Source organism: Elgaria multicarinata, chromosome 2 (genome assembly GCF_023053635.1).
Source record: "Elgaria multicarinata webbii isolate HBS135686 ecotype San Diego chromosome 2, rElgMul1.1.pri, whole genome shotgun sequence".
Lineage (NCBI taxonomy): Eukaryota > Metazoa > Chordata > Lepidosauria > Squamata > Anguidae > Elgaria > Elgaria multicarinata.
The window spans coordinates 90,093,956-90,119,131 of record NC_086172.1 but is presented as its reverse complement, the minus strand read 5'-3'; the positions used below and the strand labels follow the sequence as shown (position 1 = coordinate 90,119,131).

The following is a 25,176-nucleotide window of genomic DNA, read 5'->3' as shown; positions in this document are numbered from 1 at the left end:
GCTAGCCTGAACCTGGACTCAGGCCTCTGAGCCCATCAGGAACACAGCTAAACATGTTCAGTATCTGATTTCAGGTTTTACAGTATTAACAGAAGTGACTACAGACAGAGGAAAGTTTTGTTTCTTCTGTTTCTTCAGCCTCTGTTTGGAATGTGCACTGTTTAAGCATTGTCCTATTCTTGTAGACCTTTGTATAAAAAGCTCTTCATTGTCAATCTTCTCCTTGATATTTGGCCCACTTATGGCTTGCTGATATCTCATCCCCAAGGACCAGTGATAGGTGAGGCAGGTGTCCCCTTCCCCTCTCCTTTCCCATTGAGATGGGCAACGTGGAAGCCTTGCTTTTTAGCTGACAGTTTGGAGGCCCTCATTTGAAAGCCACTTGTCTTCAGAGTCTTCTATTTTGCTTATGTGTTTCATTTTAAATGTCCATAGCCACCTTGATCATAGAGAAGGAACCATTTTATTTCTAATGCTTTTAAATCTGTCTCTTAGGTGCAGACGATGTGCAGCTCCAGGCGGATACTGCTGCTCGCACTCACCTTCCTGGCCTACACGGTTGATTCTGTCTCTGCATATGGCCCAGCGGAAACTCTCTGTGGCGGAGAGTTGGTGGACACATTGCAGTTTGTCTGCGGGGACCGAGGTTTTTACTTCAGTAAGTATCTTCTTGCACATAGCGGGAATGATGCACTACATTGCCTTTGAGAACATACATCAGCTTAGACCAATGCGCATACCTGTAATGATAATACTTGGCATTTGTATGGTGCATTTCAAGTTTTGAAAAACCATCTGCACTGTCTTCACAACAGCCCTGTAAGATAGACTGGCATTATCTCTATATTGGGGGAGAGGGAGCTAAGACTGAGCTAAAAGTGAATCACCCAAGGTCACACCCGGTGAATCTGGGTGGTTAAAAGAGATTTCCTGGCTCCAGTTCTTACTTGATACACTACACCCAGTATTATCATATGTTCTTGGAACATAAGTAGCCCTGCATTCATCATGTACAATGCAAAATTCTTACCCTCAGAATTGAGTAAATGGGATGAAAGACACCTGACAAACCATGAAAAGCAGATGGAATAGATTTATCAAAATCCATACATCCTTACCTGGGACTAAGCCCCATTAAATTCTGTGGGACTTTCTTTTGACATGTATAGGATTGTACCATTAGTCCTGTCGTTGTCCTACCCCATCTAATGTTTACACGTGGGAGTACTATGAATGGGGTGGTGGTTTCCTACTTCATTTATCATTGTTGTTTAGCTGATGACTGGAGAAAAAATGGCTCTCTTGACTACAAGGCCTAATTCAATCACATTTTGTGCCTGTTTTTTGTGCATCAACTAAACCACTTACCTTAAGCTGGGAAGGGAGTTTTGTTGGTTCCAGCAGAATTTTCTCTTGAATTTGGCCAAAGTCAAAGAATACAAATGTCTCCATTATCTGCATAATACAGTTTCAGCACCTAAGAGCAGTAGACAGCATAATACAGAAGTTACTAAAAATAAGTGAAATAGAAATAATCAGAAAGGCTGAACAAATTCCCGAGACAAATTACTATATATTCCCTAGATTTTTACTCCCATCTGACTGAAACACAAGTTTATTTAATCTAATTTAGCAAAGGAGATATGTGGCACAAGATGGCAACTTACATTTTGAAATACTAATTTCTAGAACATAATGTCTTGGGAAAATGCAAGGTGTTAAAAGTGTAGATTTAAATTGTAATTATAATAAGGCAGATTCCTTTTAATGCAGAATTTCATGGAATATGGCCTTCCATAATGTCAAGATTAAGACAGTGCAAAGATGATATACTTTTGAAATGACAAAGTGGATACAAGTGGGTATAATTCAGTGAGCTGTTTCCATTCTTACCAAGTTGTCTGAAGGCCCCCGGTAGATTTCTCTAGCCACAAATTTGCAAATTGATAGTGAGAAATGTTGTGTGTATATTATACTCTTTACCTAACAAAAAACCCCACTCCCCACTGCCATCCTTGAAACTCTTACTTTTTTCACTACCACCCAGTTTTGCAGTGAGATCTTAAGGCTGCAATCCTGTGTATGTTCAGACAGAAAAATGTCCTACAACTCGCAGCATGCCCCAATCCTAGGCATGCATAGGATTGCAATCTTAATGAGTGAGAAATCTTAGCCAGCGATGTCCCTTTCTCTGCCTCAGTTATGTGGCAGCAGGTGGTTGGTTGGGAGAGAATTCTTCTAGCATATGTTAGCTCACACTTTGGAGCATCAGTGCACATCGGTGCACCACATTTTTTCCTTGTGTTTGTCTCACAACCACTATGTGAGATTATTAGCTATTGATGAGAAACTGAAGCTGGATAAGAACTTGATTTTGGAAATGATAGCAGATACTATTAGCAAGACAGCAGGCACAAACAATTATTACATCATTAGCATTGCATTTCAGAAGTACATGGACTGAAGACAGTAGTTTGATTTCTAAAAGAGATATGTTTGATCCCAGAGCTTCTCTTGAAAAATAAACTCTTTGATCTGGAAGCCTTACCTCCTAAACCTAGACGTAAGAATGTATTGAGTCTACTTAGTGGTGAAGGAAGCATGTTCAGCCCATGATCAGAGGTGTTACATCCCCAAAACTGAACTCTGGGACTGAAAATGTTTTCCAGAACATAATGCTGACTTAATTGGATATCATTTATATTGCTTTCTATAACTTTCACCATTGAAATAACAAGTCATTTTGGCCAGAGGTACAAAATGTTACAGTGCTGGTCAATAAAGTCTAAGAATGAACGATCTAGAGCACATCGGTTTCGCAAAAAAGGGCATGCCAGTGTTTCCCTTACATAGCATCCTCTATACAGAGGAAAAAGCTGTGCAACCCATTGGCATGACATGTCTGGCAACCAGTGATGTCCTAGCCCTCCTTCCCATGTTGTAGGTGGTCCGAAATCTCTTTTGAAAATGTTTTAGAAGGGAAGTTGCTTTTTAGGCTCTTTAATCTACAGCTCTGTCCAAAACCACCAAAGGTCAGGACCCCAGCTGGGGCAATTCATCATGGCCCTATTGAAGTCAGACTTTAAGCTGAGCCTTAGAGAGCCTTAGATGTTTTAAGTGGTATTTCATCTTTGGTGGGTGGGTGGAAACCTGGTGGCAGTGCTGAAGAGGGGGAAGTTGAGCTAAAAATACTCCTGTATAGGAAGCAGCCTATCGACAATAAAAACAATTAATGTTTGTGCCAAATAGCACTTGCAAAAGTGGTCACTAGAACCATTGCAGATGTATTGAGAGAGATGCTGTAGAAGTAACCTTTTCTGCTGCTTTTATTCTATTATCAGTCATAGGCACAAGATTCAGGACAGAGATAGGCATTTAAGGACATGTGCCACAGTGGTCAACCTTTGGAATACTTTATTTCAGCTCTGAGGAAATATATATTTAAAACCTCTTAGAATTGGGTAAAAGAGACTTGAGTCTTCTTTCACGGACAAGGAAGAGTTGTTGGGGGGTGGGGTGGAGAGAAGAGGCGTCTGACTTCTGTAAACAACGGCTCCTGTTTCTTCCTTTCCAACAGCTGATAAGAATTTAGCTCTTTCCAGCCACTTATGCTGACAAAGCACATTCTTTCTCTCTCCCTCCCTCTCTCTCTCTCCCCCTCCCTCCCCCCCCCCGCGTCCCTCAGAATAATACTAGGAAAAAGAAGGTGGGGGGGGATAGAAGCTATTTTGGGGGAGGGGGTTGGAACAATGGCGGCGGCTGCCCAGCCATCTGACAAAGGCCCTCTTGTTGGTGTCCACATTCCTTTGACAGGGGAAGAGAGGATTGTTTACACCCAAAGTCTTCTTCCGCTTGACTTGGGGCTTGATTGATCAGACAGAAGTGGTGGTTAGGGGTGTGTGAGGAAAGGGGGCACAGGCTTTGGAGTAACTTATAATTATTCAGAAGTGTGGCATGTATGTCCCTCTATGCTATATATACACACATTCCCTCTCTGTGTTTGTGTGTGTGTGTTACCACCACCACCACCACACACACACACACCAACCACTTCCTCCTCGGTATGCTTATGTGTATTTGCACTACAACCCCAGACAACATTACAAGCAACATAGGCTAGTTGCAATTCCTGTTTAGAAAAAGAAAAGAAAGAAACTTAGAAGGAAAGGGGAACTCCGATTCTGGAACAAATTGGTGTCTAGCCACTGTGTCCACATGTCTTGTCATTTGCTGTGGGTGTAGGATGCAAAGGGCTGTATGTGCTGGTGAACGTGACCCTTGGCCCTTTGCCTGAGAAGATGTTTAAAAGATTTCATGATACAGAAGGTGCCTGAAGTAGTTTATTGTTGAAATTAAGCAGCTCTTACCCTGACCAGTATCTGGGTGGGAGACCTCCTGAGAGGGACCCCATCAAGCTCTTAGTAATGAATGAAATGCAACTGAAAAAAAGAAAGCAAAATGTAAAGCTTATACAAACAGGAAAATACTTATTTGCTGCTGAGAGCTGGTATAGCAATGTAGTGCTTGTGAGCTGTGAACCTGAAACAAGTCCCTGGTTCAAATCTTGTATCACTCTCCTCTCTGCCTTAGCCCACCTGTCTGCAAGATGGAGATGATTATACCAGCCTATATTATGCTATTCTTTTGAGGATTATTGAACTAGTATGCTTTGAGCATTTGAAAGTGAGATATATTATGATAATTATTACTGAATGCGCCTATATCATAAAGTTTTCCCCAACTTGGTGGCCCGCCAGATATTTTGGACTTTAGCTCACATCAGTGCCAGACAGCATGACCAATAGTAAAGACTCCTGGGAACTGTAGTTCAAAACATGTGGAGGATACCAGGTTTGGGCAAGCTGCCATAAAATTTCCTTGTCATTTCATTTTCCTTTGTTAGCAACAGAATCTAACTTTGTCTACACATGACTCTTGCATCATTGACTAAGTTGTTGAGGAATGCACTCACTGACAGTCCACTGCTTTGCATGACACGACAGCCCACTGTGGATTAATTTACCTGCAAGGGCTGTCATGTTATGCTCTGATCCCACAGATGCCATTTTTGCAGGGTGACCGTGGGTGCCGTGTTTACCATGGGTTGTCATATTTTGTGAACCCAGGCGGCAGGGTTCATTTGAGGGTTAGACACCCTTAAATAACTCTAAAACAAGCCATGGGTTATTTGAGGGTTGCCTGCGGGTACCCAGCATGATCTGATAGCCTCTGTGGGTAAATTAACGCTGGGCTGCCAGGTTGTGCAAACAAGGTCAGTATATACACTAAGTTCTATAATGAATGATCAAACTAATCAGGACCATCAGCTTGCATTTTGTTTTTAAACTAGAAATGCATTATGTTTCAACCATGATGTCTGGAGGTACCTTCTGAAGTTGAATATCCTTGTTTTGTTTCTATCTGAGGAAAAAAGATCATGCAGCAGTTGGAATGCTACATTGGATTTTGGACAAGTCAATTCTGTCCAGTTATTTAATTGGATAATGTGGCTTATCTTAGGAAATACCTGGCAGCAACCTTGAAAGAGAAAATAGCAGACTTGTCAAGAAAAAAAACACCTTTCAGGGTAGGAAGGTGAAGATATCCGTAATTAAAAAACATATAGGCATTTTTCACTTGTCATGCTTTTCCTGGGGGTCTGACCTAGACACCACTCTTATAACTTAGGCCTATTGTACATTTACTCAGAAGCAAGTCCCACTGAGTGAGGCTTATTTCCAGGTAAATGTGCATAGGTTGAGCCTTAAACTTAAGACTTGGCACTTTCTTAAAAATCCATCCCCAAACTAGTTCTATATTGAGCATCTTCTTTCATCATCTGCAGTGCATATAGGAAGACTCATGGAGGTTTTTTGCCCACCTGTGCAACATGTCACCTGATGGTGGAGCAAGTTAAGTTGAACATGCTTGAGAAGATTTGTAGGGGGAAATCAAAATAGGCAAACATGGTGTCTGTACTTTAACTTGTGGTAAATAAGTGTGATATAGACCTAATAATCAGTAGTCATTGGAAACTTGTGGTTCTTGGCCTCATCCCATTTTAAAACAATGCATGGAAAGTCTTGATGTACCTGATACCTTGACCTGTAGAACAGTTGACAGCTGGACATTTACTTGTTTCAGGGCAGAGTTAAGTGTTCTTCTTGCTAATATTTTAACATGACATACATCAAAATGAAAGGGTCTAGTCATCTGTAATGTGCAATATTTGGCTGTTTAGCAAGTTAAATATGTCCCACAAACTTAAGCTAGTCCCAGTGTTGTTGCTATCCTTGGCAGGTAGCAAAAACAGGCTTAGGGCACAATCCTAAGCCTGGGGAATGCTGGAAGTTTTAGGACTTTTGTTCTGTCTAAATATGCATAGGATTGTACCCTTAATGAGATCTTGGGTTGTATGTGTGTCGGGGTGGGGAGCACTTGGCCCGGTGAATTGCAAGCTGTGCAGGCCTCGTCTAGTATAGGCAAGTCTTTATTTTTGCAACATTGTACACGTTTGATTCTGCATTGTCAATATGACATGTGGAAACTTCTGTGGAATGCTGAAGTGAACCACTTGGGCACTGCCATTAGCAAAAAAGACTAAATGCATTGGTCAGTGTCCCCCCCCCCCTTTCTCCTGCTATCTTAAATACCTAAACTGTATGCTATGCACAGAAAAATGCAATCATCTGTTTCTAACTGGAAGATGACACTTCTGCCATGACAGGTAGGCCTGTGGGCAGGAACAGAGGACGGCTCCACCGTGGCATAGTGGAGGAATGCTGCTTCCGGAGTTGTGATCTTAACCTCTTGGAAACTTACTGTGCAAAATCGGTCAAATCAGAGCGAGATGTCTCATCGTCTTCTCTTGTAGTCTTACCAGCACTAAACAAGGTAGGTGAAGATACTATCTGAATCATAGGTTGCATTTGTAAGAGAGAAAGAGAGAGAAATATCCCATGGGGCAACAGGCCCCTTATCTCCAGCATCTGCTACTTTTGCAGTGACAGCAAAACATTGTTATCTCTACATGGGACGTACATAACATTGTACTCTCAAACAACTATTTAACAAACTCTAGAAATTGGGGAAAGCGGAGAAAGAAGAACAATGAATCATAAATATGTCTGCTATTTGTTAAAAAGCTATACTTGCTGCGCAACTTGATCATTTTATTTATTACATTTCTATACTGCCCAGTAGCTGATGTACTCTGGGCAGTTTACAAAGAGTAATAAACCTTAAAGACACATGATACCTAGTATAAAAGCCCTTTACATACAGAGAGCTCACACAGAGACACACATATTGTTAAACAATTTTAAACAATCAATGTAAGAAAAATCATAACCATATTTACTTGGAAGTACTCTTGCTGAGTTGAAAAACACTCCCCAAGTAAGTGTGCGTATCATTGTGGCTATCTTGTGCCTACATGCCTGAGAGTAAGCCCCATTGGACATACATGCATAGGATTGCACTGCCAGTGTAACACTTGTTAGACCATGGGAGAGAAAGTATGAAATAACTGTGCAAGAGTGACCTGCAACAAAATGTTTTCGTGCTCAGTGCTCATGTCTACCAGACCAGCCAGCCAGCCATGTCCTCTTCCAGGATTCTACATTCATCCCCACCACCTATTTTCCAGTGCCCCCTTTCCCCATACACACATAATAGTCGGTCACTGTTCCATGACCAGTGAATATGCTTAGCCAGCAATGAGCTGTTTGGAGGCTTTAGTACTAGTTTTTTTTTCTGAATATTTTTTTTGTACTTCTGCAACCACTTTTTGTACTTTCCCCAAACCTGTTGATGCTTCCTTCTGGTGTATGGTGGGTTCTGTGGAGGCCCTCCACTTCAGACAGTTGCCTTCAACTCATGGAGGGATGCAAATTAGGGGCAAGTGATGTACTAGAGGGGGCGGGGCTTGCCAGTATGCCCTTCCTCTCCCTAATTTATTTAATAATTAAATGTATATACTGCTCAAGTGAGAGATGCCCGCAGGGTGGTTTACAAACATAAATCATCATGTGAACCTGGAGACTGCTTGAATAGGGTATGTGAGGAGCTGATATGATGGAGCATATTGGAGTGTAGATAAGATTTCTTTCTTTAAGATATCCGGTGCTTTCAGGGAAAAGGATGGTCCCCACCCAGTTCACTTTAGCTGCTTTCAGCACAACATAAGATGAGTTACAGGCATGAAAAAATTGTCAGAAAGATGGCCAGGAAAAGCAATACTCTAATTTCACTATGTGGGTTTTTAGGCATTCACTAAGCTAATTGCATAAAGGAATATCAGGCTGTTAAAAAATTATGTTCCACAAGGTGGTTGGTTTATTTAATCATTTGATACTGCCACCAAAAATTGGTCAAGTTTGTACTGGTGAATTTAAACTATCAGTAATTTTATTTCATTGCCTTTGCCTTCTGACCGTCTTTTAATTTCTCCCCCTCCCCTTTCCACCCCTCAGGATTCCTTTCAAAAGCCCTCTCATGCCAAGTATTCAAAATATGACATATGGCAGAAGAAAAGCTCACAGCGCCTTCAGAGAGGGGCGCCCAACATCCTCCGTGCCCGCAGGTATCGATGGCAAAGCGAAGGACTGCAAGAGTCTGAGGAATCTAAGGTCCATCGCCCCTTAGTTGTCCTGCCTACCCAGAAGCCTCTTGTTGTTCAAACCACCTCAGAAACATCAGGCAGCCAGAAGTGAACTGCATTGAACAATTTGTAAACTGGATTCTTTCTCGTTTTTTGGCTTCCCAGTCTCATGGGAGGTATTTCCCTGGCCTGGCCCTACCCTTTTCTCTCCCCACAAACCAATGTGGAGGGAGGGAGGGCATATGCCCTTTCACACCAAGGAGCAACAACAACAAAAACCGGGGCACCATAACACCAAACAGCTGGCATAGAAAGAACGGGATTACAACTTCGGCGGTGGCAGCAACATTTCTGTGGCATTGTCTTTAATTTTTTTTTAAATCTATTCGTTGGTATTGTTCCTTTCCTACCCAGTATTTCAGCCTTTACTTAAAAGGGTCAGTTAAGGCACTTGAACTATTTAATATTGTGCCCCTGCCTTTCAGTCTATATACCAACCAATGAAGACAGAGCAAGAGAAGAGAATGACACTGAAAGAAACCCAGTTTGTGTCTGTATTGACAATAAAAGTGAAAGCGGGGTGGGGGGGGATGAGATCTGAGGGTTTTAAATTTTTGGCCTCACTTCCACCCCATTATATTGTTTAAGAAGTCACAACTTAGTCTACAGTATGTGTTTGAGGGTTTTGTGTTTTGTTTTGCACGTTTTAAAAGCCAGAGAAGAAATGAGGCCCACTACCTTTTCCAAATGTACTTGCACCTTTTAAAAATCACCGATGAAGTGAAAGAGAGAGCGAGAGTGTGTGAATGTAGGTTCACTTTAATGGAGGCGGCGTCTGCATTGCACATTTGCCACAGATTTAGTTGAATTATATAAATATATATTATATATAACATTTTTTTGTTTTTGGCAGAAAAGCACTATTTTTAATGGGACCATTTTGTGTGTGTGTATGTGTGTGTAGTAACTGAAGAGGGATTGTAATGTTTAAATATTGTTATGGTGCTAATGTAAGTTGGAAGGGGGAAAACGAACCCAGAAAATTACGAGAGGGTGGGGTGGGAAGGACAAGATCTCGAATACTGAACTTGAAATTTTTAGCTTTTCGTTTTAGGAAAGTGTGATAAGTGTGTTCCTTTTTTTTTTCTCTTCTGAAATATAGCTTGGTCATGACCATATGAGCTAATTGCCTTTCACTCATATACATAAAATGCACGCACATGCAGAAACACAAAATCACCTATATGCATTTAGATCAGAATAATTTTCCCATCCTTAAGTCACTCTCTGATATCCAGAACCTAGAGCATGCCTACTGCAAAGGCATATGCATGTGCTTTGTGAGTTTTCTCATTCAGTTTTGTGGAACTATTCACTGTACATAGAGCACCCATTGGCCTTTGCAGCATGAGGGTCCCCATTCTGTCATTTTTCTGTCTGCCACCTTCTCTGTGATCTGGTGCCATTTTCTCAGTTACATCTTTCAAGTTTGGCAAGAGCAGAAATTGTCGTCCAAATGAGCCTCTCTTGGAGGGGTAGCTCAAATGACTGCTTACCTTGCTGCTTCTTTTGCTTCCTTCCTCCTTGTCAAAAAGGGAAGGTACAGTTCTTTTGAGGGCTCTCTCTTGTGCACCCCATAATGGCAGCAATAACAGATAACCACTTTAAAAGTTCATGTTTTCCTCCTCCCTACTAGAGGGAGGGAAAGCTGCAAAGGGGAAGGAGTAGAGTAAGGTAATAAACCTGGAAGAAAGGTTGGTCCTCTTCACCACCTCATATTTCTTGAGCTTCAAGGGAGGCTTAGCTCTTCCTCATCCCCTTCCTTGGGAGTGCAAAGCCAGAATCTGAGTTGATGTATAAGGGGTAGGAAAGTGAGTCAAGCCAATTGTGTTTGCTTGAAGCCTAGGATTTGACTGGAGAAGTGTGCAGAAGATGGTATAATAGTAATGACATTACATAATCGCCTGTCTATCAACCATAAAAACGGGAAACACAATATCCCTATCATATATACTCAGTTGCTTAGAAAAAGGGGGGACATCTAATCAGTTCTGTACCTGCTTTGCCTTATATATATATATCTATATATATCTGTACATTTAAAGGACATAAAAGATTACTTGAATTATATTCCTTTTTTTAAAAGCAAGTGTAGGGTTTTTTGGTTGTTTTTAAATGTGTTATCAGTTTTGAAATTGTTACCTTGCAATCTTGAGCCATGAAGCCATTGGGGTGGTGTTTTTTGTTTTATTTTCCATGGCACTGCAAAACACTACACAACAAAACCTTAATCTGTTATAAAGGAGGGGAAAATAAATAAGCCAGTTATAAAGTTCAGGGGCAGAAAAGGGTGGGTGGGTTAAAATTTATATTTGCAAATGAAAAGCTTCAATGGAAGCTCTTTACCAAAAGACCCCACTTTTTTAAAGTAAGAAGTAAAATATTCACCTTAGAGTATTGAGCCTTCTTTATAGTTGCCTATGTATGCTGTGCTAGAGAAGAGAACAGGGAGGATCATTTTCTTTTCAAGGCATAAGAGTGATGAAAGAGCAAAGGGAATTTATATACAGTCTAGGCTCAGTTTGCAATATTCTTAACAAATCTGGCCCTGCTGTTGCAAAGCAGTTAAGTAAGTGCTCGCTTTGAGCTTATGGAATATTTGTCTCAAGTCAATGGAATGTCCATAAAGTTAAATACACACTTAAGTAGAGGTAAAGTGTTTTTATGTTTTACCAATACTTTTCAGGGGGAGGGGGGGGGAAATTGGAAATGTAGATTCAAGGCCAACTCAATGAAAATGTGTGGCCCAAATTCCAAGGTAATAAACTTGGACAAGAAGATTCCTGAATGTGATCACCAACGGAGTGCTGGATAGTACCTTGGCTGGTTGGCTTTCCTTTTCAGGCTGACAATGCACTCTTTAAGGTTTCAATCCTATGCATGCATACTTGGGAGTAAGCCCCATTAAACTGAGTAATCATGCATATGATTCAGGCTGCTTGCTTTATGCAAAACTAGTCATGGTGCAGGCAAACGAAATGTGTTCTAGTATTGGGATATTCAAATACACCAAAGGGAACACGCTCGTTGTTCAGGTCACATTGGTGCCTTGGAAATACTAACCTGAGATAGATCAAACTGGCCCAAGAGACCTGCAAAATCTGTACTAAGGCATGCAGTGTTTGAGTGAGTGGTATTAGGGTATGGATGTCTTCAAGCCTTCCGTTGCAGTGAGCAAATGCATAACTGATTTGGTGAGGTTGCTTGTACCACAAAAATAACCATGGAGATCAACCCCTACTGAAAAGCAACATTTTACATGAAATTACATGAAAGGAAGAGTGGCTATATTTACAGTAGAAAACTGAGCACTATGAGTTAGGTGTAAAATAAATACCGTTATTGGTGCACAATTGATTCTTGGGGCATTTTTAGTTTATGAACTAGTATTTAGTTATTATTTTTGGGTAAAGTGGAGCAAACCCACTTTAAAGTGGGCAGACCCACTTTAAAAAACTGAACACAAAAACATTGCTGGAACATGTACCGGTCTGTTTTTTTCCACCCATCTGGTGCAAAGCGGCTGCACTTGTGGGAAGGAGCATGGTTTCCCCAACTGGTTCCACTATCTTACTGTCCCATAACAAGCTTCATCCATTTCATTCTGCCTGATTGCAAAGGCTCAGTCTTTTGGTGATGGACCTAGCTGCCTCTGCACTAAATGAAGGGAAGAATTGTATTTGTTGTTTTAAAAAAACCTGTTGTGTTTGTTTGTGTGTATGTGTGTGTGTGTGTGTGTTTTGGTTTTGGTTTTATTTTTTTTGTCATTGTATGTATTTTTGTCTGCTCAAGTTTTATATGATGGGGAGGGAGTGGGGAAGGGGGCGGGAAATGGGGATTGATGTATCTTGAAATATTTCACTTGTGTGCACTCAATATGCAAGAGTCAAACTGCCCGGATTCTGCACCTATTGTACTTTTCATTCGTAATACAGTATCAATAAAGCAATCAGTTATAATGTATTTTCTGTTATGGATGAGGTTCTGTAAAAACAGATTTATTTATTTTTATCCAATCGATTATGTTTCTATCTCTCCCTTCTTCCAAAGAGTTTAAACCTGTGTTGGGATTAACTGACTGGCCTGGCCTGCTCCTGTGCCTTTTTAACAAAAAAATTGATATGCAAATATCAGCAGGTGAATCTGTCCCTGGCATGGAGTAGAGCACCGTTAAAATGGTAGTTACAGGAATAGCTTTAAACTGATGGCCCTACATCAGGGATGAACATCTTGTGGCCCTCCAGATGTTTTGGCCTACAACTCCCATGATCCCTTACAATTGGTTGTGGTGGCTAGGGCTGATGGGAATTGTAGGCCTTCAGATGATTTTGGCTTACAATTTTCTCACCATAGATGGAGTGCATTGGGGGATGGGGTAACTGATTGAAGTGTGTTAGGCTGAGACATCATGATTTGTCCAAGGGTCCCCAAGGTCCTGTCATAGTGACACCGCATGCACGAAAACCATTGCAGTTGTGTGGATTCAACATGACCCTAAATAGATTGCTCACTCCTAGGTACAAGAGTAAACTCAGAAAGACCTCAAACCTGGGTTCTAACCCTGCAGAGAAGTTTAAAACAGTAATCTAAAATGCACAAATTAGGGAGTAAGACCAACTGAACACAGTGTGATATACTTCTGGGTAAAGAGACAAAGGATTGTGTTGTAAGTGGTGATTCTTAAAAAAAAAAATGAAGCCAACCAAAGCTGTTTACAAGGATTTCAGAAAATAGAAACCAAAATAAAATAAACATTTTGAATGTGATACCCATAGGAAATTTATGACATCAAGATTTCCTACCATTTCTTTCTTTCTTTAACTTAGCTTGTGGGGTGCAAGACTGTTGTGAGGCAATGAGAGATAACCTCTTCCTAGGGCTTGCTCAGAGGCAAAGGCCTACAAGAAAATCATGAGGAGTCTCACAGTGTCTGGCCAGCCCTTGTGAAGCTTTGTGTGAGATGTGTAAAGCAAGCCTATATAATGTATGTCCTCACATGAGGAGAACGCAGTTTGGGGTAGGCAGGCATTGTGATGAGCCATGCTGACTCCATGTTTTTGAGGGCCCTTGGGCAAGACACCCTCAGTGAACCCTCTCCCTCAGTGGACCCTCTCACTCAATGAGTCTATCTTCTCACCACTGTTACTGGTCTTGATCCTCTTTCTCCTCATGGCTACCGCTTGCTTGCTTGGCAGAGAGCCAGTGAGCAAACAGGCAGTGGCATCACTGCTCTTCCTTACCACTGCCACCACCACTGGTGACTGGGCCAGAATCAGAGGCAGGTGAACAAGCAGATTGCAATGGTGAAGAGAAGGTGCAAGTCCAGGGAGCTCTTGTCAATGGCTCCCTGCAGGTGCAGCTTGGTTCTATATGATTTTTGTTGGAAGTCGCACTGAATTGAGTGCATGAGCACTATGCCCTACTAGCGTGACCATATGAAAAGGAGGACAGGGCTCCTGTATCTTTAACAGTTGTATTGAAAAGGGAATTTCAGCAGGTGTCATTGTTATATATGCAGCAGCTGGTGAAATTCCCTCTTCATCACAACAGTTAAAGACGCAGGAGCCCTGCCCTCCTTTGTATCAGGTCACTCTAGTACAGCTCCTGCAGCTTTAACTGTTATGATGAAGAGGGAATTTCACCAGGTGCTGCGTGCATACAAATGACACCTGCTGGATTTCCCTTTTCAATACAACCATTAAAGATGCAGGAGCCCTGTCCTCCTTTCCATATGGTCCGTCTAACGTTACAGGACTGTTAAAGTTATCCTATATTTGAAGGGATGTCTGACCCAAATCCAGTTTAATGCTAAGGAACCATAATAAGGGAAAGCATGAGCCTTGAAGCAGCCCATCCACAGTTTGGCCTGGACAACAGACTGAGCAGGTGTGTTGCTCACCTGGTCACCATCTTCCCTACTATGGTAAAAAGTATTGCATTTCTGTTTACTTTATAGTAATCATTTCCAAATTTGCATCTATACATATAAATAAGCTTATGGAAATTTTATGGAAATTTGGGGCTTCTTTCATCTCTCCCCTCACCCGTGATTAAAAGGCCAAATTATTCAGAATGTGATTATATGCATGCTTACCTGAGATTAAACACCATTGAACTCGATAGTATTTACTTCTGAGTAAACATGCGTAAGATTGAGCTATTAATCTCTCCCAGAAGAACTTCAGTTTGGCTAAATTGTGTCCATGTGGGTTGTGTGTGCCAGGGGAGGGGGGTTGGGTTCCATTAATGTGAAAGTGTCAATTATTGTTTGCAGTACCAGTTTGCCCCCCCCAAAAAAATCTGCACCATTCATTATCTTCTAATCTGCTTTCCTAACAATTACTTTCTGAGATGTAATTCCAGTGAAACAAGGGGCTCATCTACACTAAGCAAGATATTCCACTATGAAAGCGGTATGAAAGTAGTATATGGTATGTGTCATGGGCCCCAACAGTTGTCAGTGCACTTCAATACCACTCTGAAGCAGTAGTGTGGCTCCTGCCTTTTATATACCTCTTTCATACCACTTTCATAGTGCGATATCCTGCTTGGTGTAGATGAGTCCAAAGTCAAATATTCATTTAGGGTTCAATAGACAGGAAAAAAGTCCTACAATTCCCAGCATGCCCCTGCCATCATGGTTGACTGAAGGGATGCTGGGAGTTGTAGGATTTTTTTTGGTTCTAAACATACATAAGATTGCACCCTTAATAACGTTTTTCTTGGATTTTTTCCTAATTTTGGTCATGTAGTTCAGCAGTTTCTTAGGAGCCCAAGTGTAGTGCACCACACGTCTGATCCATGTTTATTGATTTAGAATAACTAGCACTCTTTATTCCACATTCACATTGTCAGAGCATTCAGTGAGTAACTGAATTACAGTTATATTTATGATTTGTATAGAAATGAGCAGATGTCCCTAATTCTATTCTGTTATTGTTCAGTGGGTTGGCTCTGTCTCACATGCTGCTCCGTCTGTCTTCTAGTTTAATTTGGAGAATTTCAGCTCAGGTTGTTGCAATTTCAGTTTGCATCTTTCTCCACACACACAAACAAACACACACACACTTTTTTTACAGGTCACTAATGCAAGGGGAGCACTAATGCAATGTTAAAATATCACACAAAAATGGATTTTGATTGATTTTATCATAGTCCTGCAATTAATAAATGGAATAATGGCAGTTTGCTAAGATGATGCTGTTCCAGAGAGAAAGAGTGTCATCACACGGAGGAAATTTGCATTTGCTTGCCGTTGCTTCTCCACCCGGGCATTTGTCCCTCATTACTTCCTCTTTCGAAAGAGGATGTAAACAACGTGCACGTGGCCCATTCAGTGGGCCGTTTGGATTGTGCTGCTTCTCCTGCACAGAGCAGGAGATAGTGGCAACTTAGGTCTTTAAAAATAACGGGGTGTTTTTTGTGGCACGAAGAAGGCTAGAAGGAGCGGGAGGCTCTTGGGAGGCTGAGGATGTTGTGAGAGAGACCTGCGAAAATCCGTGAGTGCCGAGTAACAAGCATTCAATAAAATGTTCATTTGATGGAGCTCCAAATCAGGTAACTGTAAACCCCAGCAGAAGAACTTGTAAGCATCCCTATTATTTTATTCACAATAAATACATCACATTGATATAGAAAGAAACCAAATCATTAATCATTGCTATTGACAAATTGCTTTGAGCTGGATCTCTCAAGAGGAGCCTGTTCATTGTTTGTGACATACTATTTATTTATTTTATTTATTTATTTAAAACATTTGTATCCTGCCCTATATCATTAAGATCTCAGGGTGACGTACTACAACATTTTACCACCCTATACCTCTCCTTAAACTTAGAGTGTTGTTGTTTTTGAAGGGAAACAGTTGATTTCTAAAAGGAAGGAACCAAGAATGCGGGACATAACCTGTCACGAAGACCTTGCTTTTGCCAATACATGTGTTTTTTACTCTTATAACAACATCAAGGTGTCAGCCAGGCCCAATTTATTGTTTACCCGTAATAAGAGGAGATAAAACAAGTTGCAGAGATCTGTTTATGAGTCACGCTATCTACGGTTATATAATTAAACAAATGTCTCTGCCAACAATTTGTTGTTTGGGGGCGTGGGAGGGGAAAGGGGAAAGACAATTAGATAATTTCTCAAGGCTGCAGAGTTGCACAGTAAAAGCTTTGTGCCACTGTGCCATAAGCCCCCAATTTTGGCACTTAATGGCATCTATGGACAATCCTTTTTTAAATCATACATTCTAGGAGAAGGAATGTGGCAGGACAAGCAGCAGGAGAAAAGGAAAACACAGACCCAAGAGTAAAGCGCTGGTGCAGGGGTGACGAATGAACCATGATGTTAAGGCTGGTAAATAAGTTTCATAAGTCATCCCTGAACTTTCACTCAAACTCTCCCAAAGCTAACAGCTAGTTGGAGCAGTAAATGCAATTAATGTTCACACATAACACATGTTTTGGTAAGAGGGCTGCCTTTTGCAGGACTGTAGAGGTCAGCAGTACATACAACTTCAAATATGGATCCAACTTCCAATATGGTGGTCAAGTTAAAATGGCGGACTTCTTAGGTTATTGTCTCTATTCAATTTTTTAATTGATTTTATGCATTTTACCCGGCTCTTCAGCTAAAAAGGCTCCCAGAGTGAGAGGTACTTATATAAGATCAATCACAAAGGGCTGCATTCCAATGTCACTTTAAGCCATGATGGGTTAATAAGCTATATCCCATACGATCAATCAAACAAGCTACTGTGCATAATTTGAGTCATCCCCCCCTGTCCAGCTGCAGTCCTCCTGCCCCAGCAGTGGCTCTTGTTTCACCCACTGGCAACATCAGAGCAATGTTTTAACCTCCTCCAATATTAGGGTGACCATATGAAAAGGAAGACAGGGCTCCTGTATCTTTAACAGCTGTATTGAAAAGGGAATTTCAGCAGGTGTCATTTGTACATATGGAGAACCTGGTGAAATTTCCTCTTCATCACAACAGTTAAAGCTGCAGCTGCCCTGCCCTCTTTTAAATCTGGTCGCTCTGGTATAGCTCCTGCAGCTTTAACTGTTGTGAGGGTTAGGGAATTTCACCAGGTTCTCCATATATACAAATGACACCTGCTGAAATTCCCTTTTCAATACATCTGTTAAAGATACAGGAGCCCTGTCCTCCTTTTCATATGGTCACCCTAATTCAGAGAGACAACTGTACTATTAGAGGTACATATTTCAGCACTCATACTAGGCTAGTTCTCACCATCAAACAGCCCACCGTGGCTTATTTAAGCCACAATGGGCTGCAGTGAGTACCAGCACATGTGGGTGGCTATTTTCAATATTTAAGTTGCGCTCATGGCTTGTCATGTTGTCTGAACCTAGATGGCACGGGCTGTGTGAGAGTTAAGCAACCCAGCCTGTTTTAGGATTAGGGAGACATCTTCAGAAACTTTCATCCACTAACCAGCAACTCAAGGGAAAGCTTGCTCTGTAGGAAAAAGCACCCACCATTATGAGAAAAGTTTCTTCATATAAGCCATAACAGTTCTATTCAAATGCTGTGTGTGAAGGCTAATGATGACATTTACTGGGCGTTGGATCATAGTTACTAAAGATGACTCTTCATGAAACAAAGGCAGAAGGAAGTTCATTATCAGCACAGATTTTGCAGGGTCTCTTGAGCTGCTCGTATGGAATCCTGTCCATGAAACGGAAGTTCGGTGTTGACACCATGTTGCTTTTACTGTGAATATGCTGGAGCTGTGCTAATCCTCCAGCTCTTCTTCCTCAGGAAAAAATGTAGTTTTTAAGGTGTTTTCTGCAATTGCTGTTTAACACTTAGGTAACGTGGTCTTAAGATGTAGAAATGTAGGCCATAGGCATTTGCACAACACATTGCATTAGCGTGTGGACCCAGATTTTTATTTTTTTTAAGGTGAACATTTATTGAATACTCAAAAATAAAGGACATTATTTGTATTCTTTTTTTTTTAATTAAACACTGTAGACACTGATGACCTACCCCACGTTCAGCTTGCCTGACCACGAGAGGGCTGTTGCAAGTGTGTGTGTGTGGGGAGGGGGGTGATGATGAAGAGATGCTCCTCACCAGCATTGGTGGGGCTTTGTAGTGACGCTAGCAGGAGGAGAGGCTTACGAGGTGATATTAGTCTTTGGGGCTCCTCATCCTCCTGGCCTCTTTAAAGCGTGGCTCCTGGCAGAGCGATTCCTTTTTGCTCCTGCTGCCGAGAGCCAAGGCCTGCTGTCAGGGGTTGCTGCAGCAGAGCAGCCGGAGGACCTTCCCACTGCGTATGGACTCCCCTCTGGATCCCTACTCAATGGTCCCCACAATTCGGCACTTATTGCTTGAGACATTAGGTTGTGCCTGGGAACACCTGGCACACCCCTTGCGCACACCTATGATGTTGGCTTAATTCAAGCAGGTTTAAGTAGGCAGTTCAGGTACACTCATCGCTGATGCTGGTCAGTTCTTTGAAATAGGGGTATGGTGACCTTTTAATTCCAGAAAATTGAGATATAACTTCTTGGAATATATGGATATGCTAGGAATCTGTGGTGTGCTGCTTCAGTTGTGGTCAGTGTTGTCATAGGGTGCCACTGTCAGAATTCCTTTACATCACTTTGCTGGACAAACAAGTTTTTCTTTTTAAAACTGAAAGTTTTGTGAGAGAAGACAAGATTTCCATCACACATGTATATGAAATTGACAGGCCAGGGTTATGTAATGTCTCCACAATTTCCTTTTTTCTCATTTTTCCATATAGAAAGTCTCAAGTGCACTGGCAAGGAGGTTCTCCGTCAGTTTGGTGTCTCGCTGTGTTTTCAGTTGGCTTATAATTTTGTTTGCAGAAAGTCAGAAGTGACAATATTATTGAAGCTGGTTGAGTGTTAATACCATAGTTCTCTATGCATGATCTAGTGCTCAGGGGACAGATTTCATTTGACAACTGTTCTCAGATTGCCCATTAAAAGTTCTAGTAAGCTCAGCCATTTCCTGTCCAATCATCATGGCAACTTGGGGTACTTTCAGACTTGGGTGTTTTAGAACCCAGTAGTTGCTTTTCTGCTTCAAGCAGAATGCTTACTATAAATATACCATTTGCTGGGGAACATGGGTGGAAGAGTGCTGTTCCACTCATGTCCTACTTGTGGCTTTCCTGTTGACAGCTGGTCGGCCACTGTGTGAACAAAATGCTAGACTAGATGGACTCTTGGTCTGATTCAGCATGGCTCTTCTTATGTTCTTATTTGTTTAAATGATATTAAAAGCTTTTTTCAATGTCCAAAAATCTATCCTTTCACCTCAAGAACCACATAAATGGCACTCTCAATTATGATATGAAAGAGTTTAAATATGTCAAACCAACAAAAAACACCACACTATTTTTATTTGGCCATGGCATTGGAATCTATGCCTTTTTTCAAAATGGCTCCAGATCTGAAATTGACTATAAAACTGATACCTGCAATGCTGCAAAAGAGGCCATTTTTCTCAGAATTTGCATTATCTATATCTAGCACTCCAAATGCTTATCATTTGTGTAGCACTTTAGGGCATCCAAATAACTTTACATACATTTTATCAGTAATTATGCTGTAAATTAGGTCAGTACTATAATTTCCACAATGTGTGACTAAGGGACAATAGGTTTGGGATAGTGCCTTGGCTGCAGAAATCCATTCATGTTCTGCTTGTAAGACTCCTGTCAGAAGCTAGTTGGCCACTGTGTGAACAAAATGCTAGACTAGATGGACCCTTGGTATGATCCAGCAGGGCTCTTATGTTCTTATTTGCTTAAATGTTATTAAAAAATAATAATTCAATGTCCAGAAATGTATACCTTCATCTCAAGAACCACATAAATGACAATCTCAAATATGATGGCAAATATGGTAGAGATATAATTTTAATTTGAGACTTCCTGGTTCACAGTTTGGACTCCTAGAGCAGGGGTTTTGAACGTGTTTCAGCATTGTTTAGTTTAAAGCTCTTGCTGCTGGTAATGTTGGCCTAATCTACACAAAGTCAGTGTGGTGTAGTGGCTAGAGTGTCAGACTGGGAGTCAAGACATCTGCGTTCTAGTCCCCACTCGGCCAAGGAAGCTCACTGGGCAACTTTGGGCCTGTCACAGACTCTCAGTCCAACCCACCTCACAGGGAGGTTGTTGTGAGGATAAAATGGAGAGGAAAAGGAGGATTATGTACACCACCTTGGGTTCCTTGGAGGAAAAAAGGCAAGTTATAAATGCAATAGATAAATAAATAAATAAATATTGCATGATGAAAGTGGTATGAAAGCAGTATATAAAAGGCAGGAGCCACACTACTGCTTTATAGTGGTATTGAAGTGCACTGACAACTGTTGGGGTCTATTGACACATGCTTTCATACCACTATATCCTGCTTGGTGTGGCTCCTGCCTTTTATATACTGCTTTTATAGTGCAATATCCTGCTTGGTGTAGACATTTTAACCTTTAGAATGGGGAACAAACTGAACAAGAGCTAAGAAACTACCAAAGATTGGTGAGAGGGGAAGAGGCCAGAGGAACTTGTATTTTAGGGTTTTAACTGTTATGAACCACCCAGAGGGCTTCAGCTATTGGGCATTATAAAAATGTATAAATAAATTAATTTTTGCAGAGATGGGATTTTCAAGGTAAACCACTGGCCACCATGACACCTGTGTGTGCATTCTGCAGAGCTGGTGTTCCATTCCATTCCCATCCTTAACTTATCTGTTTGGCTGCCAGTCTCCCCACCCCCCACCCCGCTCCCATGTCTTGGAACGCTTGCACCAAAGTCTACATTTCCCCTTGTTGCCACTGTTTAGATACTGCTTTATTCAATATACATAGGTGACCCATTAAACCAAGCTTGATGCTTCGTCATGCACATGGTGTTGGCCAGGTGGATAAAATATAATATACATGATGCATCCAACAAGGCTGTTATACTGTCCATGTCAGGATGGCTGGTCATCTCATGCTTGTGCAACTTATTCTTGCCCGGTTAAGGAGGACATTGTGTATGGTCCACAGTAATGGGTATACATAGTGGGCAAGGCACAATAGCAGCTAATAAACTTGTCTGGAGTTCTTGGCTCTTGTGTGCTGTAGGCTATGGGCATTGGTACATCCCATGGCCTGTGGTGCTGCCCTATGGAACATGTTTCCATGTGCAGGCACATTCCTTGTGTGCTTTTGATTGGATCCAGTGGCCATATGTATTTGGATAAGCAACCTGTTTAATTTAACAGCCATTACATTTCAGAGGGCCTTTGAAACCACTCCCTATCAAATACCCTGAAAGTAAGCATTTTTGGAATATGAGGGGAGACTCCAAAATCTTGACTTCATGAATCAGCAGTTGGTTGAACAGATAGGAAGCAAGGGGTAGGAATGAAGAGCTAGTTTTCACAATGGATAGAGGTAAACAGCAGGATGCACCAAGCTTCTGTGCTGGGACCTGTGCTGCTAAACACAGATTCATGATTGACCTGGGAAGGACGTGAACAGCAGAGTCACCAAATATGCAGGTGATACAAAATTAATCCAAATAATGCCAAAGCACACTGAAATCTTTGAGATAAGGGATTAGATGTGAAGGTCAATTAAGCACATGAGGCAGTTCAAATCCACCACTATAGGAATTACTGAAATGTTCCTTAGATTCTCAGTGTGGGTTCCACATACTTAAGGATCCCAAGTCCCCTGCAAAAGCACCACAATCTCTGAAATCCAGCAAGAATGCCTCATTTTGCCCACCTTACCCTTTCCTAGAGTGCAGTCCACTATAATCGAAGGATATGGAATTCACATCCATATGAATGTACTTCAACAAAATGGAATGATGAGCACCAATTTGGATGGCTTTAAAGGGGGATTGGAAAAATATGGAGGTTAAGGTTATCAGTGGCTACTAGTTGTAATGGCTATATGCTACCTCCAGCCTATGTACACCAGTTGCTGTTGCCCTCATGTCCTGCTTGTGAGTTTTCATGGGCAGTTGGCTGGCCACTGTGAGAACAGAATGCTGGACAAGATGGACCTTGTCAGAAGTCCTTTCCTTAATAGATCCAAGAAAAGAAAATACACAACCTACCAATGCAGATTGTTCCTTTGCTCAACTACTCTTACAGCCAGACCCAGGAAAGAAGATTCAGGATTGTAGAACCAGACCCAGGAAAGAAGATTCACAGCTGTAGTAAGACTGGGCAGAGTACATGGCGTGGTTTGCACATAGTGGCAAACTATGGTGTGGTTTGTTATTGGCTTACACATTCTGGCTTATTTAACCATGGCTTATTGTGATATCTGAACCCAGAACTATGGTTTATTCTTGGCTTGTTTGTGCTCTTGTCCACCTTGAAACAGAGCTACCCAGCAAGTTCAGCTTGAAAATGAAACTGCTCTGAAGTCTGGCAAAATAGGCAGGTGTGTGTGGGGGAGACTCAGAAATAGAGAAAACAAGCTTTGGTTGGTTTTCTCATCTGCAAAACACTTAATGGCTAAACCAGCAAACCATGGTTAACATAAACCATGACATAGTGATATGTGCAAATGCAGCCTATAGTTACAAGACATAAGAATTTGTGGGAAATTGTATCACCAGAATTGGGTTGGGGGAAATATAGGGTACATTAATATATTTCCTGTTTAGCTCTGGATTTAGGTATCTTAATAAAGTCACCATTGAAGATAAATCTTTCCAATCCAGGCAGCTCTGCTCCCTTTATAAAGTACTACATGTAAAGGGAGAAATTCTCTAACACCAATCACCAATTCCCTTCAGTTTTGCATGGCTGAGGTGATCAGTGACATCCATATTATTTAGGCTAATCCATTTCTTACACATATCTTGGACATGATTGATGCAAAAGTTTTTTTAAAAAAAAAATCCTTGGGACAAACCAGGAAAACATTTTGGGGTTGTGTCATTACAGGGAAGGGTGGAGTTGAGTCTGACTTCATTTGGCTCTTGGGCTTTATGATTTTTATTACTCCACATGTAACTGCAGATCCTATTCTTAGAACCAAGGAATCTAATCTTTAAATAAATCTAAGGCATTGACCTCAACAATAAGTTGTGGCAGGCAGGGAGTTTGTTGGCCAAGTAGCCTTGATAACTGTAAAAAAGAAAAAGAAAAAGTGTGGGTGGGTGGGTGGGGGGGAGGACCCATATAAAAGCAGCAAAAATAAAAAGGAATGTTTTTGGGTGGGGACCGTGAATCAGCACTCAGATGTCCCACCCTCATGAATAATGCCCTTTCATTTTCCTTGAATTGTACATTGTGATAAGACTAGCCTGCTGGCTTTGGTCTTTCAGTGCCATGAAAAAAGCTAAGATGTGAAATTCAGCTTCCTGCCTTTAAATATATTTAATTAAGACCAGCCCTGCATTGGCACAAGTCAATCGACCTGCACCAAAAAGGTTTATTAAATTATTAGAGACTATTGTTAAGAGATTAATCGTGCACATTACTCATTGTTTTTATCCAGCTCAGTTAAGGGGATATGTGCAGGCAGGCAGGGCCAGATTAATATCGGCAGGGGCCAAATGCCAAGACACAGCTTGGGGTCCTCAAGTTGCTATTGTCATGGCTTACTTACCCCCTGACTGCTTGCTCTGGCATCAGCCAAGGCTGACATGAAGCCGTACAGCTGCCCAGGGCCCTCTAGGTTAACACGTTTGGATCTGAAGTTAGATCCAAACTGGTAGACAGTGCCAGAGTCCAAGGGAAGGGCACTGCTTGTCTGGCCCACTTTTTGTGGCCCTGCATGTCTCTTCTGCCAGACTCATACCTCCCTCACATCTGGAATTGAGAGAGAACACAGCCATCCTGTTGCTCATACTTGGCTGGTTAACTCTACATATTCTCCTTGTTTAGGAGCATGGCCATTAGTTTCACTATCTATCATAGCCTATCTCAACCTGGTGCCCTCCAGATATTTTGGATTTCAACTCTCACAGGCCCCAGCCATGACTAATGGTCAAGAATGCTGGGAGCTGTAGTCCAAAGCATCTGGTGGGTACCACCTTGGGGGAAGGTTGATCTAACATATGATGAGGAAATAGCCACTGGGTGTACTTTTGTTGACAGAAGGCTCTTTGATCTAGTGCAGATTTCAGTCAGTAGAACGGGGAGGGAGGTGATTTTGAGCTGTTCCCCTTCCCCTCTGCAGCACCCCCCCCCCCCAATGTGCCCCAGAGGGTTGGGGGACCTTTTGCAACAGCATGGGACATGGTATGAGGGGCTGAAGAGCATTGGGAGAATCACCAAAAAAAACACCCGACCTCCATTCCCATTCCACTATAGAAGTCTTCACTGAACCAATGATCCTTTTGTCAACAGTGGGTAGCAATTGGATACAACCCATGAATGTTCTGAAAATTCAAAGGGGAAGGGATCAGGACGTGTCTAGCAGAAATGTCCTCCTCAGAAACCAACTTGCGGCTCTCCAGATGTTTTGGCGCACCACTCCCGTCCGTTCTAGCTGAC

The 25,176-nt window shown here is 41.7% G+C and overlaps 1 protein-coding gene across 5 annotated transcripts in view; it reads left to right on the top strand.

The window, feature by feature from the left end:
- Positions 1-25,176, top strand: part of IGF2 (insulin like growth factor 2) — a 960,921-nt gene that overhangs the window by 9,259 nt on the left and 926,486 nt on the right. For 4 of the 5 annotated variants that reach the window (XM_063117161.1, XM_063117164.1, XM_063117162.1 and 1 more), the window contains 3 exons: positions 496-658; positions 6,728-6,894; positions 8,475-12,625. In XM_063117161.1, coding sequence (XP_062973231.1) covers positions 496-658; positions 6,728-6,894; positions 8,475-8,714 — 570 coding nt within the window. In that variant the 3' untranslated portion in view covers positions 8,715-12,625. Of the gene's footprint in view, positions 1-495; positions 659-6,727; positions 6,895-8,474; positions 12,626-25,176 lie in introns of those variants that run through there. The other variant, XR_010025053.1, reaches the window with a different exon arrangement.